General features: G+C 37.7%; 1 protein-coding gene across 1 annotated transcript in view; it reads right to left on the bottom strand.

Moving 5' to 3' along the window:
• Positions 1-17,170, bottom strand: part of LOC101845641 (MAM and LDL-receptor class A domain-containing protein 1) — a 108,782-nt gene extending 91,612 nt beyond the window's left edge. The window contains exons 1-8 of the mRNA XM_035971722.1: positions 16,686-17,170; positions 13,841-14,041; positions 11,665-11,820; positions 9,928-10,068; positions 9,160-9,422; positions 8,058-8,145; positions 6,719-6,829; positions 2,586-2,720 (exon numbers count right to left, since the gene is read on the bottom strand). Of these exons, the coding sequence (XP_035827615.1) occupies positions 2,586-2,720; positions 6,719-6,829; positions 8,058-8,145; positions 9,160-9,422; positions 9,928-10,068; positions 11,665-11,820; positions 13,841-14,033 (1,087 nt within the window). The 5' untranslated portion in view covers positions 14,034-14,041; positions 16,686-17,170. The remainder of the gene's footprint in view (positions 1-2,585; positions 2,721-6,718; positions 6,830-8,057; positions 8,146-9,159; positions 9,423-9,927; positions 10,069-11,664; positions 11,821-13,840; positions 14,042-16,685) is intronic.
• Positions 17,171-17,287: the final 117 nt, after the last annotated feature.

The following is a 17,287-nucleotide window of genomic DNA, read 5'->3' as shown; positions in this document are numbered from 1 at the left end:
TGATTCAGTTTTGAAACACGATTTCGAAGTTTATGCGACATTGTTTTATCGCGAAACCCAAATTATAGCCAAGACTTCAATCTTAGTACTTTTACACAACAAAATGTATCATTATTTTGCTCACTTAAGAAATGTAGGACTCTTCTTTATAATATTGATACTATTGAACTCAAATTGCCAGTGTACTGTAATTGAGAAATCAATATTTTTGAGTACTAGATCAAGGCCTAGAGCTAAATAGTCAAAATATTTTTTTATCGCCAAAATCACTACTTTTTGGGGAAAGTACTCAAAAAGTACCACTCAAGACATGTATAGGTTTATTTCAAATGCAATTCTGAATAATTCCATATAAGATACGAGTGTTTTTTTCCGTTTGTGATCCTTTTTCAAAATTATTTTTAAAATTATTTTTTATTTCAATATCGGATGTTATGATCCAAATGTACAAATATTATGGAATGTATGTAAATAACTGCACTTTTTTCAATATTTTCCTGTTCTATATACAGTTATGGTTATTTTGATGCATCATTTGACTAGGTGCAAACATATTTTTAGAGTTTCACCTGAGATTATTAATTTTTTATTTTCAAATTTTATCCGCAGCCAATCACAATTGTGTTGCATAATTGCCTCTTACAGGAACCAAAGTTGAAAAATACGCAAATAAACAATACAGATGTATTCTACAAACCATACTGAAAATGTTGGTATATAATATGTTGATATTTACTTGAATTTATGGCCCCAAGGACCTGTGAACTGTGCACTAGTCATCATCTCATTTCGCCCTCCCAAAAAAAATTCGTCCACAAGCCGAAAATAATACGTAGCGAATGAGTTAATTTATCCCACCCCCTCTAATGGCGGTGGTCTAGTGGTTAGGCTGTTGGGTTCACAACTAAAAGGTTGTGGGTTCAAACTCCGTCAGGGGCTTAATGTTGTGTCCCTGAGAAAGGCACTTTACACGTATTTTCCTCATTTCATTCAGGTGGTAATTGTAATAGACTGTGAAAGATTTCATCAGATAGTGTTTTATCATGTGTAACCTGCAGCAAGCACTATATTGATTACTGTAATTCTCTCCTTGCCAATTTAAGTTTGAAAATGACTAACAGACTGCAGTAGCTACAAAAGAGAGCTGCGCATTTTGTCTTTAAAAAATCCCCAAAACAACACATAACACATTTATTGATAAAGTTACACTGGCTACCAGTAAAAGCAAGAATTGATTATAGAATAGTTCTTTTATGTGACAAATGCATAAACAACAAGGTACCACAATATCTTAATAGAGTCATATACAATTGAGTCATATATATATATATATATGCCAACAAGATATTTGAGATCTGCAGATGACATATATGTGAGACAGCGTGGTGAAATCAGGCACTCGTCAAACTAACGAAATTTGAGAAAAAGGCATTTTTCCAGCAGTTTGGAAAGTTTTATCGAATTTTTATTTTTTGCCTTAACCTCTTTAAGGTCCATATAAAAATACATTTCAATGTAAATTTTACTGAAAAACATTGATGAAAGGCATAAAATATGTCATTTTGCTGTTTTCAAAGCCTCTTTAGCTATTGGAGTTACCAAACTTTGACGGCTATTTTCTCGCTAATTTTAGCATTGAAACCAGGCAACCTCACTTCCTTCAATCGCAAATATCTTGAATTCTATTCAAGATAAATGGATATTTATTTCACTGGAATAAAGGCGAATAAATCAGCTTTCAAATGATATCAATAATTCCACATGCCCAAAAATTGACAAACTCCTGATTCCACTGAATCACGACACACATGTCACAAATGAATGAACAATAAGGCCCCACAATATCCTAAAGGTCTAACTGAGTGTGCCATCAAGATATCTGAGATCTGCAGATGGTAATCTCATGAAAGTACCCACTGTAAAATTAAATAAGCGGAGTGAAAGAGATTTTTCTTCTTAGGTCCCTAAAATTTGGAATTCCTTCCCCAAAGAAATTGTCATAATTATAGATTCTAACACCACAGACAGTTTACGAAAAGTCCAAGATTGTGCGTGTGTGTGCGCACGTGTGTGTGTGTGTGTGTGTGTGTGTGTGTTGTGTGTGTGTGTGTGTGTGTGTGTGTGTGTGTGTGTGTGTGTGTGTGTGTGTGTGTGTGTGTGTGTGTGTGTGTGTGTGTGTGTGTGTGTGTGTGTGTGTGTGTGTGTGTGCATGCGAGCATGCATGTATGGGATTATGCACTAAATGAATTATTTCCATTACTATTATTATTAATATTATCGTCATCATTACTACTATCATTATCCTTATGCCTCCCAAGAAACTGAGAACGTTTTTTGAGGGTTTTAGGACCTGCTGGGGATATATTATAGATTTCAAACGGCAGAGAGCTTTGCTGTTGGGTGGGGACATATGCTATATAAATGCTACTTATTATTTATCATTATTAATTAATTAATTAATTAATTAATTAATTAATTAATTAATTAATTAATTAATTAATTAATTAATTATTAATAGATAATAATAATAATTACACCATATCTTGATGTGGGTCAACTCTGGATTATAAACTTCTTTAACCTACCAGTCGTGTGATCTCTTGTTGGACCTGTGCTAGTAGAAGATGTCCCATATGTGTTCCTCCTCCAGTCAAAGTCATCATTTTGGTTCTGAGACCATCCACAAGTGTTGGACTCAAAGTCACAAGAGACGCTTTGACCTGTTATAAAAATAGGCCTACATGTTAATGAGTTAATATATTACCCGAGCCCAAACATAAAAAGAATAATTTCCAAAAAAATAATGAAACAAAGTGATATCACAAAGAGCACAACTTTTCATTGTAGAACAAAAAACTAACACCTATACAGACTTTAAAAATTTTGAGTCAGCATCATGAAATTAGGCACACGTCTGAAAAATGTAATCGAAGAAATCGGCATATTCTGCCATTTTGGCAATTTTTAATGAAATTTGTTTTCTGGCTCAACAACTTTTAAGTTGATTTAAAACACAATTCTGAGCGGATTTTTTTGAAAAAACATTGATTAAAGGCACAGAAATGTAAATTTTCTGTTTCTGAGGACTCTCAAGCTATAAAATTCACCAAACTTAGGTGGCAATTTTCTTCATAATTTTACCTCTGAAATTATGCGACCCTCACCTCCTTCAAGCATAAATATCTTGACTTCTATTCAATATCTATAGGCCAATAGATGGATATTTTTTCATCAAAAGCAAGAAAATGAACAAGCTTTAAGATGATATCAATAACTCCACATCCCCAAACATTGATGAGAACCTGATTCCACTGCGTCGTGACACAATTACTTTAACAAGTTTCACAACTGCCTGTCCGAAAATCGCAGGCGCTATACCGGCACCAGTGTTGAGTATATATGTCATGACACAATAAAATCAGACTCTCGTCAGTTTTTGGCCTTATGGAGTTATTGATATCATCATGAGGCGTGTAGCGCGTTCATTTTTCTTGCTTTGAATGAAAAAAAAACCATCTATCTTGAATAGAAGTCGAGATATTCATGATTGAATGAGGCAGGGGGTCACTCAGTTTCAGGGGTAAAATTATAGATAAAATGGCCACCAAAGTTTGGTGAGTTCAATAGCTTGAGAATCCTTAAAAACTGAAAACTTATATTTTGACACCTTTTATCGACATTTTTCAGTAAAATCAACACAGAAATGTGTTCTCAAATGAACATAAAAGGTGATGAGCCGAAAAACAAAAGACAAAAATTTGATAGAAACTGTTAAATCTGCTGGAAAAATTCCATTTTCTTTTATTCCACTACAATGCCTCACATATGACTCAGCTTCTTCATGAGCCCACACATCTAGCAGAACATAGACGTGTCTTGGTCATTAGATAAGATAAAGTAAGATAAGATAAGATAAGATATGCTAAGATGAGATAGGACCATACAAAATCAGATAAGATAAGATAAGATATTACTTTATTGTCCCAGAGGAACTTTGTTCTTGACTCTACAGGACCCTAAAAACACAATGTCATGCAGGTATACATACAAATTAAATGATATATTACTCTCATAAAAATTCAATACGAAAAGAAAGTAAAGCTGACAAAAAGTACATTTAACATCAGATGCATCTTTCAACCACATGCAGGAATTTAATTACAAGACCTTTACAGTTATATAGATACATACTCAAAAAAGCAATACACATTGATGTTTATTCTGACAGTAATAACCAAAATGGCAAGAGATATTTTTAGCATCTTTCTATCTTTGTATTTAGAGGTACATATCTGCGTCATCTTACAATTTGTCTGGAAAGGGGGTGTGATGGGTCGTTTACAAAGCTGTTGATCTTTTTTATACTTGTGATCTTAGGCCAACACATTTCATCAATTCTAGTCAAATAATATCCAGAGACATATTACAAGACAATCTGACACCATCTTCAAACAGATCAGAGTTTCGAACAAACATCCAACCACCACACAGTTTTTTGGGGACCTTGACATGCCAAAACCAAGTTAAGGAACCTAAACAAAATATTGAAAAATTAGTGAGTGTGCCTGGAGAAAGGTCCAAGTAGTCAGCACAGTTATTTTTGAGCAACAGGGTGAATGGGCAACAAAAGTCATAGCTGGTTAAAAAATTAAGTTCCATCAGAAAAAACATGTTTTACCATTGCTTACTAACATATTGAAAGGATTTATACTACTTTAAGTCTAAATATTTTTAATTAGTTATTTTTGCAACGTGTTGTACATGTACTTCATCAAAGATTATAAAATAAGCTAGAAATTTGGTTTTTCACCAAACTTTGTTTTAACATTCAGTGTTACAAAATGAGGCATGCCTTTAAAACTACTCAGGATACTTCTAAAATTTTAAAAAATCAGCATGTTCAGCATTAAATTTGTTACATGAATATGCTCTGATTTCAGTATCCAAGTGACAAAATCAAAATCAAGCATCGTAACTTCTATGACCAACCAGCAGGTAGTGAGCACTGACTGGTCTAACCAAACAGTATCAGTAGGTAGCGTAAACACGGCCTTGCGGGCACTCGCGGCCTTCTGAGCGCGTGGTATTGGTAAGATCGGGGTAATTCAGATCACTGTTTCTTTGCTCTTTCGCTATAAAACACCAAATGCTGTACACCCTGTCAAAGTTCTGCTTTTCCTCATTACAATGGTGCTGGAGAATCGCCGAGGAAAGCGAAGCCCCTCGTGGTCGGAATGCGTAGTCGGCCGGTTCAAAAAGTGACACACATGCATTCAAATGCTTCTCGGAAAGATTCATGATCAAATACCGTCTTTTCATTGGCGGAGAACTGTAGAGCTTTGAATGGGCTTTCCCATGGTATATTTTTGGTGTTTAAATAGAAAGCCTTTAAAAATGCTGTCAAAGTTTTTAAAGATCATTTTTTACACGAAATATGTAAAATACCGGCTCAAAAAAGATATCAGAAGAAAGATCAGTTTATTTTCTATTAGAATAAAGTAATCGTCTTGGTACAATTTTTCATCAATCCTTCCGCGAAACCCAGAAAGCATGTGGTCCCACACGGGGAGCCCTCGGTACACAACAGCATGTGGTCCCACACGCTCGCCGCAAGGGGGGGGGGGGGGTGCCGGCTGGGTCAACGCTCAGTGTTTTTGTTGAAATAATGACAGATCATCGTGTTTGTGGCGATAAAATACTGATTTGTAATGATCTTACAGTCTTTAAAAAAATTAGGCTCCATATCTATGTTATAGTTATTGTACTCATTAATGTGGAGATGTTTGGTGAACCTGGTACCCTTCTATTATCTGTCAAACATGGGGTTGCAGCCAGTGAGCGACTTTAACAAATTTGACCAAATTTTAAAAAGCTACCATTTTCTTAAAATCAACTGAGATGTTAAAGAAAGGCATTACAATTCTCAGGAGATATTGGCCTTTCATACGGAACGGATTCATTTGGCATATAGCTACTTTGAAAATTTAGTTTCTGGTACCTAGTATCAGAGATGGTCAAGATCCAGTTGCTTTGCTTTTTTTCAGAAAAACTATAGGCCTCTCAGAAAATTATCTGTTACTGTACTGTGACATTTTTGACCTGTTATATGGTTTCCAGTAGCCAGAATATTCTCAGCCAACCATAAAATGTCCCTATTGATCAAATGGTTGCTCAAACTATTTATAAAATAGAACTTTGCTTCCAAAAACCTGTACATTTTCTGAAAGTACATTAAATGAGGAACATTATGTGCACAGGCTTTTGGTTTTTGAACTGAGAGGACCTTTCAAGACCTTCTTCCTATTCGTCATATTTAAAATTGCACCGAGGTGCACCAAAAACCACTTTTTGGGGGATAAATGTCGAAAATGTCGACTTCTTTTAGTCTCAAATGATAAACCATTACTATATTATAACATTTGGGATGTAATCTGGGTCAATTTTGTAAACAAAAACGTTGGTGTCATTTATCAATATTTTGGCCCCTTCAAACATTACAAAGGAATTGAAAATGGTGGAAAATGAAAGTCGTACTTCTGAATATAATGGAACAGCTTCATACAAAAAAGCATAAACGAGTATGTCGTCATATTAAATGTTCCAGCAACTAATTATATCAGCCCAGGACAGTCCAACACGACGATTGTTGAGGGCTTATTTAAGAAAGTCTAAAAGAATAAAGGTCAGGGTCATGGGAATAACCAAAAAATGTCATTACCTGAAGGAGTGGAAGACGGTTTTCCAGTGGTGCTTGATGTTGGGCTTGAATTGACCAGGTTAGGGGGAAGGGTCACAGCACCAAAAGTTGGCCTTGCCTTTGTAGGGGACACTGAAAAAAAATCCATCGCAACCAATGAATCAAATTTTCTGGAAAAGTTAAGCGGCAAAGTGTCCATTTCTTCTTTTTCATTAATTTGATGAGCACCTGATTTCATCATGATGCCACATTTATCATAGCGATCCTGTCGAAGATGTCCACCTCTTTAAGACAACCACTTTCCTTCTCGACGATAGATGGCCATCTCGGACTACTTCGACTGTCTTACTTTCTTTGGTAGCAGCTATATTGAAAAACTAATCTCAATACAGCAGATTGGTCATTGCAATGACAGTTCCAGTATCTTAAATAGGCTTTTATGATAATAAGATAACAATAAATCACACTTGTATTGTCCATTTTCATCCCCAAGAGATAGATATTCAATGTGCAACCCAATAAAAAAAAATCACATAATGTATATCGTACACATGCACAATCCATGTAGAGAGAAAACTTCCACTAAAAAAATTACACACTGCTCAAACATACTTGTACACTGATGAATATCCACCATAGCTCTAAACCGTTTATCTGTAGGAGAACAGTGCAAATTTTAGCGAGCCGTTTTTTCAAGAGAATTTTAGGACCGGAGATCAGACATCCAGGAAATGAGCTGACAGTCTTATAAACAATACAATCCGAACAGCAAATACTTTTCATCTTCAAGTGCAAAATCTGAAACAGACATCGGAGATCATGGTTCACCACTTATTTCTCTGCTCAGAAACTCGTAACAAAATCAATTGATTATCCTGGGCTTCTCCTACCACTCATCAGTTTCAAAATTAAGTAAGTTTTAATTCGATGAACACTTTTGAAATTATTTAATAAAAATGTTTATATTTTCACTACCTGACATAATGATGAACACTTCTGAAATTATTCAATAAATATATTTATATTTTCACTATCCGACATAGGGATGAACACTTTTGAAATTATTTAACAAAACTGTTTATATTGGTTGTCATGGGAAGGTTCAAGGCATCATTTAAGATAAGGTTAGATAAATCTTTTTATTGTCCAGACATTGGCACATTGGCATGCACGCATGCACACACACACACACATATATATACACACCCCTTCATGTATACACATGCATGCGCACCGACATCCATACACACCAACTCTCTCACACATGCACGCATGCACGCATGCACACATGCATACACGCACACATGCACACACACACACACACACACACACACACACACACACAAACACGCACACGTACCATCGCAAGAAGCAGCACCATCAAATGTGATATCATCAAGTGCGATGTCTCCATCCCAATTGCTTCCTCTTTTGCCTTCAAATATCACCTGCAAAAAGAGACAAGAAAAACCCAGTGGGTTTAGTTTTACCAATGCTTCTCACCTGTGTGAGAGATGAGTGTGGATTCAGTGTCATGGCTATGAGTCATCATTATGTGTAAAGTGAACACTGTGGTTTGATACAGTCAGTTGAAGAAACTAAAATTTGCACTTCCCCTAAGTTATAGTTACAGGTTATAAAAAAACACAACATTGCGTTTGAGAACAACATGACATGTACTTGGCTGGCTCGCCCAAAGAGCCAAGAATTCTGTGGACGTGTGTCATTCTCCTCCTCCTCCTCCTCCTCCTCATCCAAACCTTCCCTCCCTCTATTCCTCTTTACTCTGGCTGACCCTGACAGACAGGGCTGAAGCAGCCCATCTTAAAATGAGCAGCCTAAATTATCTAAATTGTGGTCAGTGGGTGTGTGGTAAAACGTCTACAGCTTCAAATTATTATAGATGCACCAAACACACATTGCAGGCCTACATATGTGAGGTGTGCTGACAAAATTAGTTGCTTCTCACAATCCACATATGGAGATATTGGCCAAAAATCAACACTTGGGTCAAATTGAGACATTGGCCAAAAATCGACACTTGGGTCAAATTTGTAGATTTTCTATTTATGCCATATTTTTAAACTATACCATGCCTTTCATTATTTTATACTCATAAATTGTAAAAGCTTCACCTATAAGCGTGATGTATTTACATGAGACTTGAATCTGAGAAGTAGCTCCTTTTGCCAGCACACTTCACATATCACATTGTGTGTATCTAGCTTACGATTATTATTGTTTATATTGCTGCTCATTTACATTATGTATGTGATTGTAAGCCTACTTGTGGTCATGTGCGTGCACGTGTGTACATGTGTGTGTTTGTGTGTGTGTGTGTGTGTGTGTGTGTGTGTGCATGTGTGTGTGTGTGTGTGTACTCGTGGTGGAACACCAAACCAATGTGCCAGGATCTGGACAATAAAGATGTATCTTATCTTATCTTATCTTATTAATCTTACCTGGTAGCTATCAGTCTGAGGTGGGATCTTGGCTGAAGCGGGAAGCCAGTCCGTCCCCTGTTGTCCTTGGAGTGACCAGATAGGCAAGAGGCTACCATCACTGTACTGAGACACCCATACGTTCAAAGTACCGATAGTGTTGCCATGCATATTGTACCAAAAGTGCAAGCAAGAGGGTAAGGTAGAGTTCAGGTCCTGACTCACAAATCTAGCAGTGTCACCTTGCACACGAGGACTCGAAGCATCGATGAACACATACTGACCTGAAAAAATGTACCAATATGAGAGTGTTATGACAGTGACAAAAGTTAATGGAACTACAGTGCCATTTCGCATTCAAAATGCCTGTATCTCGAACATTAGCAAGTAAATATTTACACTGAGATTTACGGTCATCAGTATTACCAAACTATAATACAGATTATTACAACGAATAGAAGAAAAGAGTTGAAAGTTTTACAAGGCAAAGCTTTGATATACAGTCAAAATTGTCTAAGATGACCGTTCATTCCTGAGGAGAAAAATGGTTGTCTTAGACAGGTCGAAGTCTTCGACAGTGACATAACATTCATGTTAACTTTACTTTTACCTATGCTTCAGCACAGAATGACAATTCAGTTCATGACAGCAGCAATAAGAACACATTTTTAACTCTTTAAAGATGTAACCCCCTGAGATGGGGAAAACACACATCTCCAAAATTTGAAAGTCAGCCCAAAAACAGCATTCTGAAGGAGAACATACATCTTTTGAAAACGTTCACCTCACCTGAGGAATTCTTCAACGTGTGGTCATTCACTGGCCCCGTGTTATAGGACCCAGTCGTTCTGCTGGTCCTCTGCCAATCAAACTGATCATGAACAACATCATTGGTCCATGAACAATAGCCAGTGTCAAAGTTGCAGTTGCCTGTGAGAATAACACAGATTGAGCCAGTCAAAAGATACCTCACTTTTCTAATAAAAGCTAAAAAAGTAAAAGAATAATTCTAATTGTCCCCCGCCTTCCACAAAAAGATGTTTTCTTTAAATGATATAAAGCAGCAGTGACAACTTGATAGAATACATTTTTAGCTCAACTGTTTTGATCCTCCTCTCAGCACTTTAATTGACACCAATCTTTTAGATCTGCAAAGGCTCGAATCCTCACAAGTCAGAAGAGAGGGTACCTGATTGTCCTAGATGAGAAATCACTTTGATCTTTGATGTGGTGCCCATTGGCAGGATTGGTTTGGCTTGTTTCGGTTTGGTCTGGTCATCGGGGCTAGCCATATTTTCCTCCATGAAGGAGCAAAAGGTACTATAATCGGTACCAACTGAACTAAACCGACAATGGCTTTCGAAAACAGATGCTTTTGTTTTCAAGGCCGTGAGTCACGTGATCAGTTAATTTACACTGAAGCCATCAGAGACCAATTAATCAAACTGATCATCCTATGGGTACCGCCTATTACATGACAAAAACAATGAGATTTGCACAGCAAATAAAGACTCTAAAATCTTCACTGTAATCAATGATAAACCTTTGACCGAAGCAAATTTAAAACCTCAGAATTTTTATTTCCTCCCTCTACACCTTGATAGTGTAGTGACTTAGTCACACGACACTTGCAAGAAAAGTAGTCCAGTTAAAACAGTGTTGTATTATTGTTAATGAGCACATGTGTATATAAGGCGCTTATGAATAAACTTTAATTTGTCTCTACTTAGTTCACAACTCGATGTTCTGTCAAGTCTCTACAATAGTATCAAGAAAACCGGTCCATACAGCTCCTCTCATGGCTGACCATCTCTATGTAGGATAAGAAAACTCCACTACAGAACTTCTAGGTAGGGAAAAGCTTACAAGGCTTACAGCTCTTTTGGTGAGAGAATTTTCAAATTTTTTGGCCCTTAAATCAGGAACTCCTTGCCCCAGGACCTCAAAGAAATAACAAATCTAGATACATTTAAGTGATTGCTCAACTCATTTGCTTAATTTTTAGTTGCAGAGTATTAGTAAGTGCTGATATGTTTTGTTACTGCTGTCCTTGCATGTATATAATTAATGCATGATTGTGAAAGTTCCTCTTTATGTGGTCGAACTGATTTTTTTGTTACTGTGAAATGTTTCATCTTTTGTGAATGAAGTATTATGCTCAGTGAAAATGTTATCAATGAAAAGCGCTCAGAGCTTAAACTCGTATGATATAGACCGCTATATAAATGCAATCTATCTTTATTTTTATTATTATTATGATCTTAAGGTCTGAGGATCACACACAGAAATAAGAGTGCATATGCAACATACATCAATCTCCAATATATTCACACAGAAACTGCAGAAATCAATTCTCAACAGAAAATAGTACCTCCCTTGCCCAACACTGAAATTATTGTGAAGCAGAAAGTTTTTCACGTGTGGTGCACAGTACTTAAAATGTTTGTTTTTTTTTAATTTAAAAAATTGTTCAAATCTAGTAAGTGAACAGAAAAAAAAATTTTTTTAAAATAACAGAGGATTTACCTGGGTGAGCACAGCTTGTATCGGACACTAGTACATCATCAATGGCAATGTCGCCATAAGCAGATGAGCCTCTCACTGCCTCAAACACAATTGTGAACGGAGCATTGCTGGACGGAATGCTCACCGAAGCCTCTTTCCAGTCGGCGCCTTGATGATCTGTGTAAAGCAAAATAAACAGTGGGTGATGCCACGAGGCAGGGGTAGGCCACAAGAGATATGGAGATGTGTGGAAAGGGACATGAGAGAGGGGAAGCTCACTAGGAACGAGCTTGGAAGGATGGCCCAGGATAGAGATAAATGGAAGGAGCTTGTATGTGGCCTATACCCTGCCAGGGGTGAAAGGCATTGATGATGATGCCTGTGCTGCTAACAAGGAAAGCGAAAGTGTGAGCACCTAAACATTTCGAATACACTCATGTACCTCTTCATGGAAATACTGACCGAATACATTTTATCTGTATAAATCAATCATGAGTAAAAATTTGTATCACAACGCAGAGGAATAAGGTGCTCATCAATTGTTCGGCACATGGAGCAATGAGTGGTCTTAAAACCTGTTCACCTGCCAATCCTTTGGGGAAAAAAAATACCCTTCTCTTTTGAATAGAAGTCAAGATTATGTGGCGTCGGTGGCCTAGTGGTTAGGCTCTCGGACTCGCAACCGTAAGGTCGTGGGTTCGAATCCCATCAAGGGCCCGACGTTGTGTCCTTGGGAAAGGCACTTTACACGAATTTTCCTCACTTCACCCAGGTGGGAATGGGTACCCGGCTATAGACAGCGAAAGATCTTGTCAGTTTGTTAGTGTTTGAGCGCTTAATCGGCTGCTCGCACTGTATGCTTCCCAGGAAGCTGAGAATGTTTCGGAGTGTACTATGGTCTGCTGGGGTAATAATATAGTGTAAAGCGCATAGAGCCTGCTGTTGAGCGGGGATATGCGGTATACAAATGCTATCTATTATTATTATTATTATTGTGAATGAAGAGGAGGGGATTGGCCGGTGTTAGAAGTAAATCTAGCAAGAAAATGGCCCCAAAGTTTGATGACATCCAAAGTTGTAGTGTCCTTGAAAACTCCAAATTTTTCTTGTACCTCTGATCAAAGTTTTTCAGTAAACTCAAAACAGAAATGTGCTTTTAAATGGAAATGAAAGGAGTTAAGCCAAATAGAAAAAACAAGTTGACTAAAATTGCCCTATCATCATTATTATTATTATTATTATTATTATTATTATTATTATTATTATTATTATTATTATTATTATTATTATTATTATTATTATTATTATTATTATTATTATTATTATTATTATTATTATTATTATTATTATGATCTTAAGGTCTGAGGGTCACACACAGAAATAAGAATGCATATGCAACATACATCAACCTCGAATATATTCACACAGAAACAGCAAAAATCATTTCTCAACAGAAAATATTGTGAAGCAGAAAGTCTTTCATGTGTGGTGCACAGCACTTTTTAAAAAATTGTTCAAATCCAGCAAGTGAACAGTAAAAAAATTTTTTTTAATTTCGTGCTTAGTTTTGAGTAAAAAGAAGCACATCAGCACATTAACATAAAAAAGTCCTTTAGTGCTAAGAAAAAGCAAGACCAATTAAAAACAACATATTGATAGTAAAAGGTTAACAGAAAAGTAGGATTTACCAGTGTCAGCCTCCTGCAACACATCCGGTCAGAGTATTTAAAACAAAACAGACACAGAGCGGCTTAAACAATCTTGAAAGCAGATTGGTACCAAAAAAATGAAGAAGTAGAGGAAGACACTTTGTAGAGAAAGAAAATAAGGCAGTAAGATAAAATGCAAACTCATTAAACTGGGAATACAGCAGGTCATATTGCTCCTCAAAATTTGCTTTTATGCCAAATAATATATAGGAAGGAGTGGACGATACTTTGAACAAAATGAAAAGAAGACAGTAAGATAAACGGCAAACTCATTCAACTGGGAATACAGCAAGTCATAATGCTCCACAAAATTGGCTTATATGCCAAATAATATATAGGAAGGAGTGGACGATACTTTGAACAAAATGAAAAGAAGACAGTAAGATAAACGGCAAACTCATTAAACTGGGAATACAGCAAGTCATAATGCTCCACAAAATTGACTTTTAGGCCAAAGAATAGCTTAACAGAGCATTCAATTTTCTGACCATGACGAGTCCAGGCTGCAGTTCCCATCACTCCTCCTTTTTTGACATAGACGTTGAGGGAACCAATTCCATTTCCATGCATGTTGTACCAGAAATTCAAGCAAACAGATTTAGAAGGGTTTGCTGGAATCGTAGAACTCTCCAGTCTTGCTTTATCTCCAGAAACTCGAGGGGATGAAGCCTCTGCATACATGTAGTAGCCTAAAAACAAAGTGAAACATCCATGATTATTTCTGCTAAATCAGATATCAGATTGAAAATGTATTAGAATGGGCTCTTCTTCAGAAGGACCTCAAGCTAATAAGTTCTTGGTTTGTTTGGTGTTTTTGTTTTTGTTTTTTTGTTGTTGTTTTTTTTTGGGGGGGGAGGTAATGATGTACATCCATCAAAAACAGAGGTTCAGGGGAGAAGCATAATTTGTTCACTACAAATTAGTAATTTGTAGGGGGGATTTGCTTCATCAGCATAATCTTGCATGTGACCTAATCCCCAAAGTCTAACCCAGAGAGGCTAGGCCAAATCTTGCCAACCTGGTGATAACATCCGCTAGTGGGCGATTTGTAAATTTTGGTGGGGAGTCATGGGCGGTGGGGATCACCTGGATAGTGACAGGTATAATTTATTGCTTCATTCACAGGAATACATGCTGCATTGTATTCAGACGACCTGGTTATTTGGTGCTCTGAGGAATTTGTCACCACTGCCACATATCGCATGCAATTAGCACTGGACAGAATCACTACATGGACAAAAACCTGGTGTGTAACCGTAAACAAAGAAAAGTCTTCTGCTACACTCTTCACTCTCCGCCAGGCTGAGCCTAAAAACATCACATTGGACACCCCCCCCCCCCCCCCCCCCCAAAGTTAGAGAATTAACAGAAGTACCTTGTATCTTGGAATAATCTTTGACAAGCGTCTCACATGGACACAACACATTCAGAAAGCAGAAACTAAAGCCAGGAAAAAGCTTAATAAAACATCATGAGATAGAGAGGTGGAGAGGTCAAAGCGTGATGATATGGGACGCAATCGGTATTAATCAAAGACTGGGTCCCATAATCTTCCAAAATTTAGGACCTGGACGTGGCAACAGAGTGACGGCACAGAGCTACATCAACAAAGTCCTGCAGCCTCATGTTGCTTCATTTTTCCAGAGACATCAAAACCACCTCTTTCAGCAGGAAAAAGCCCAGCCTCATACAGCACGTGCTACTCAGCAGTTCCTGGTGCAGAACAACATACCCACCATGCCTCACCCACCCCAATCACCAGATGTAAACCCTTCTGAGGCGTCTCAACCAACTCCAGACCATACCCCGGACAGCTGCACAACTGGGTGCTGCTATTCTTCAGGGGTGGGTTCAGGTCCCCAACTGCCAAATCAATCGCTTGGTCCACTCTATGCACCTCCGATGCACTGCTGTCATCAATGCTAAAGGGGGCCATACCAGATACTGACTGGTACTTATAACAAAATCTGTTCCCAAGCAAATCCCCAACTCTCAAGCATTGTTTTGTGCAATTTGAGACACTTCAAACCTGTTTCTCTAAATACAAATATTGCTTCAATTTACTCTCCTCTTCTTGTGTCATGTGAATTCACATTACTTTTGCCGGTAAGTATATATCCGTTCAACAGCAAGCTTTATGTGGCTGTATTAACTTTCTTGAGCCTATTCCTCAGTATTTATGGGACGCACCGCCGGCCTGGTGGCCTAATCCCATGTATATATAAGGGATGAGCTTTATCGATCAATTTCTCAGCTGTTTTTTGGTTGCAAGCTACGGGAAGCAGGAAGCCAACAGTTGACCAACTCGTTTCATTTTACTACAATTTTGGTAAAGTTATAAGAGATACCTTATGAGCTGTAACGGACTACATCAGTCACCCCACATATTGCAATAGATGATTTTATTATATTTTGAACACAAAAAAATGGCATAACCCCCAGTCATTGCCATTTCTAAATACTGATCAAATAAAAACTATTTGGACAAATTAGATACAGCTTTCTTTTTCTATGAGAGCATTTCTTTCTTTCTTTTGTTTCTTTTTTAAAATGATGATAGCTTTCAGTCTTTTTGAGGTCAACAATTCAATATACCCCCAAATTGTCAGGCTGCAATGGTTGTTGGGTGAAAAATAACTATAACTCAAGTGAGTCAACTATACTAAACCCACACTCACATTTATATTATACCAGTGGCACCAGTGACAAGTCCCTTTCATAATCTCCACGCACAGCCATTATTAGAATCTCCAGCCTGATGAGGAGTGTAGCCTACATGTATAGTGCAGACATGCAGCACTGTCATAACATTAAAAAAGTAGAACTCCAAGACTGGGTCCCATAGTCCTTCAAAATTTAGGACCTGGACATGGCACACCCACACACACACACAAAAACACAAACACACAAACACACACACACACACACACACACACACACACACACACACACACACACACAAACACAAACACACACAACTAAAGTTCTGATAGAAGAGTGATCTCACTCACAACCTCTCATGGCCATGACAGCCTGATTCCAACCTAAGAAAAGAAGGTTGGCCAGCTTTTACTGTTAACCCAATCCGTACGCCCTGGGGTCATTTTGTACCCCCGGGGTTGTATTCTTCATATTTTAGAATACTTCTAGTATGAAGATCTCTTTAAAACTTTCAGTATTTCTCAAAAAAATCATTTTGACAGACTGCTATGCAAAGCGTACGGATTGGATTAACGAGTAAATTTCCTCTTGGAAAGTGGTGGCACAGAGTTCCCCACGTCGTGCGGATACGATAGTAAAACACAAAGAGCGGATAGGGTTAAGTAAGCTTACCGAAAGCAGTGTTTTTTGTGTGGTCAGCGGATGGCCCAGTGCCATAGGATGAAGTTCCACCATTATGCCTGACCCAATCAAAATCATCCGTTGTGTCCTGTCTAAAAGAGCACAGGTCACTCTCGAAAGTACAGACTACATTTGTAGCACCAGAGGGACCAGGACTTGGAGTAACTGAAGAAAGAGAGAGAAAAATGAGGTTAGCATCAAGCTGAGCTCATTTTGTAATGTCAGTGCCCCTGAATAAATTAATTTTTGTTTATTTGTTTGTTTGTTTGTTTGTTTGTTTGTTTGAGTAAAGAGAAGCACATCAGCACAATAATGGTCGTTTAGTGGTGGGAAAAAGTAAGACAGACAGATAGAAACAACAGAGGGAAAGTAAAAGTTATGTTGTAATAACAGTGCAGTGCATCCATTACCTGTTACCTGTATTACCTGTCCTGGGCAACAACGTCATTGCACACCGGACAGGTCCATAAGTGCTCAGTTCTCCCCAGCACCAAAGCCCGCAAGGTATCCATACTGATTGTTCCAGTGGCTGTCTGATTATGGCGATGTCTTTCCTTTCCAGATAATCGTTCCTTTCTTCCTTCTCCCCTCTC

This window comes from Aplysia californica, unplaced genomic scaffold (genome assembly GCF_000002075.1).
Source record: "Aplysia californica isolate F4 #8 unplaced genomic scaffold, AplCal3.0 scaffold00489, whole genome shotgun sequence".
Lineage (NCBI taxonomy): Eukaryota > Metazoa > Mollusca > Gastropoda > Aplysiida > Aplysiidae > Aplysia > Aplysia californica.
The sequence above is the reverse complement of the archived record's forward strand: the minus strand, read 5'-3'. Positions and strand labels throughout refer to the sequence as shown.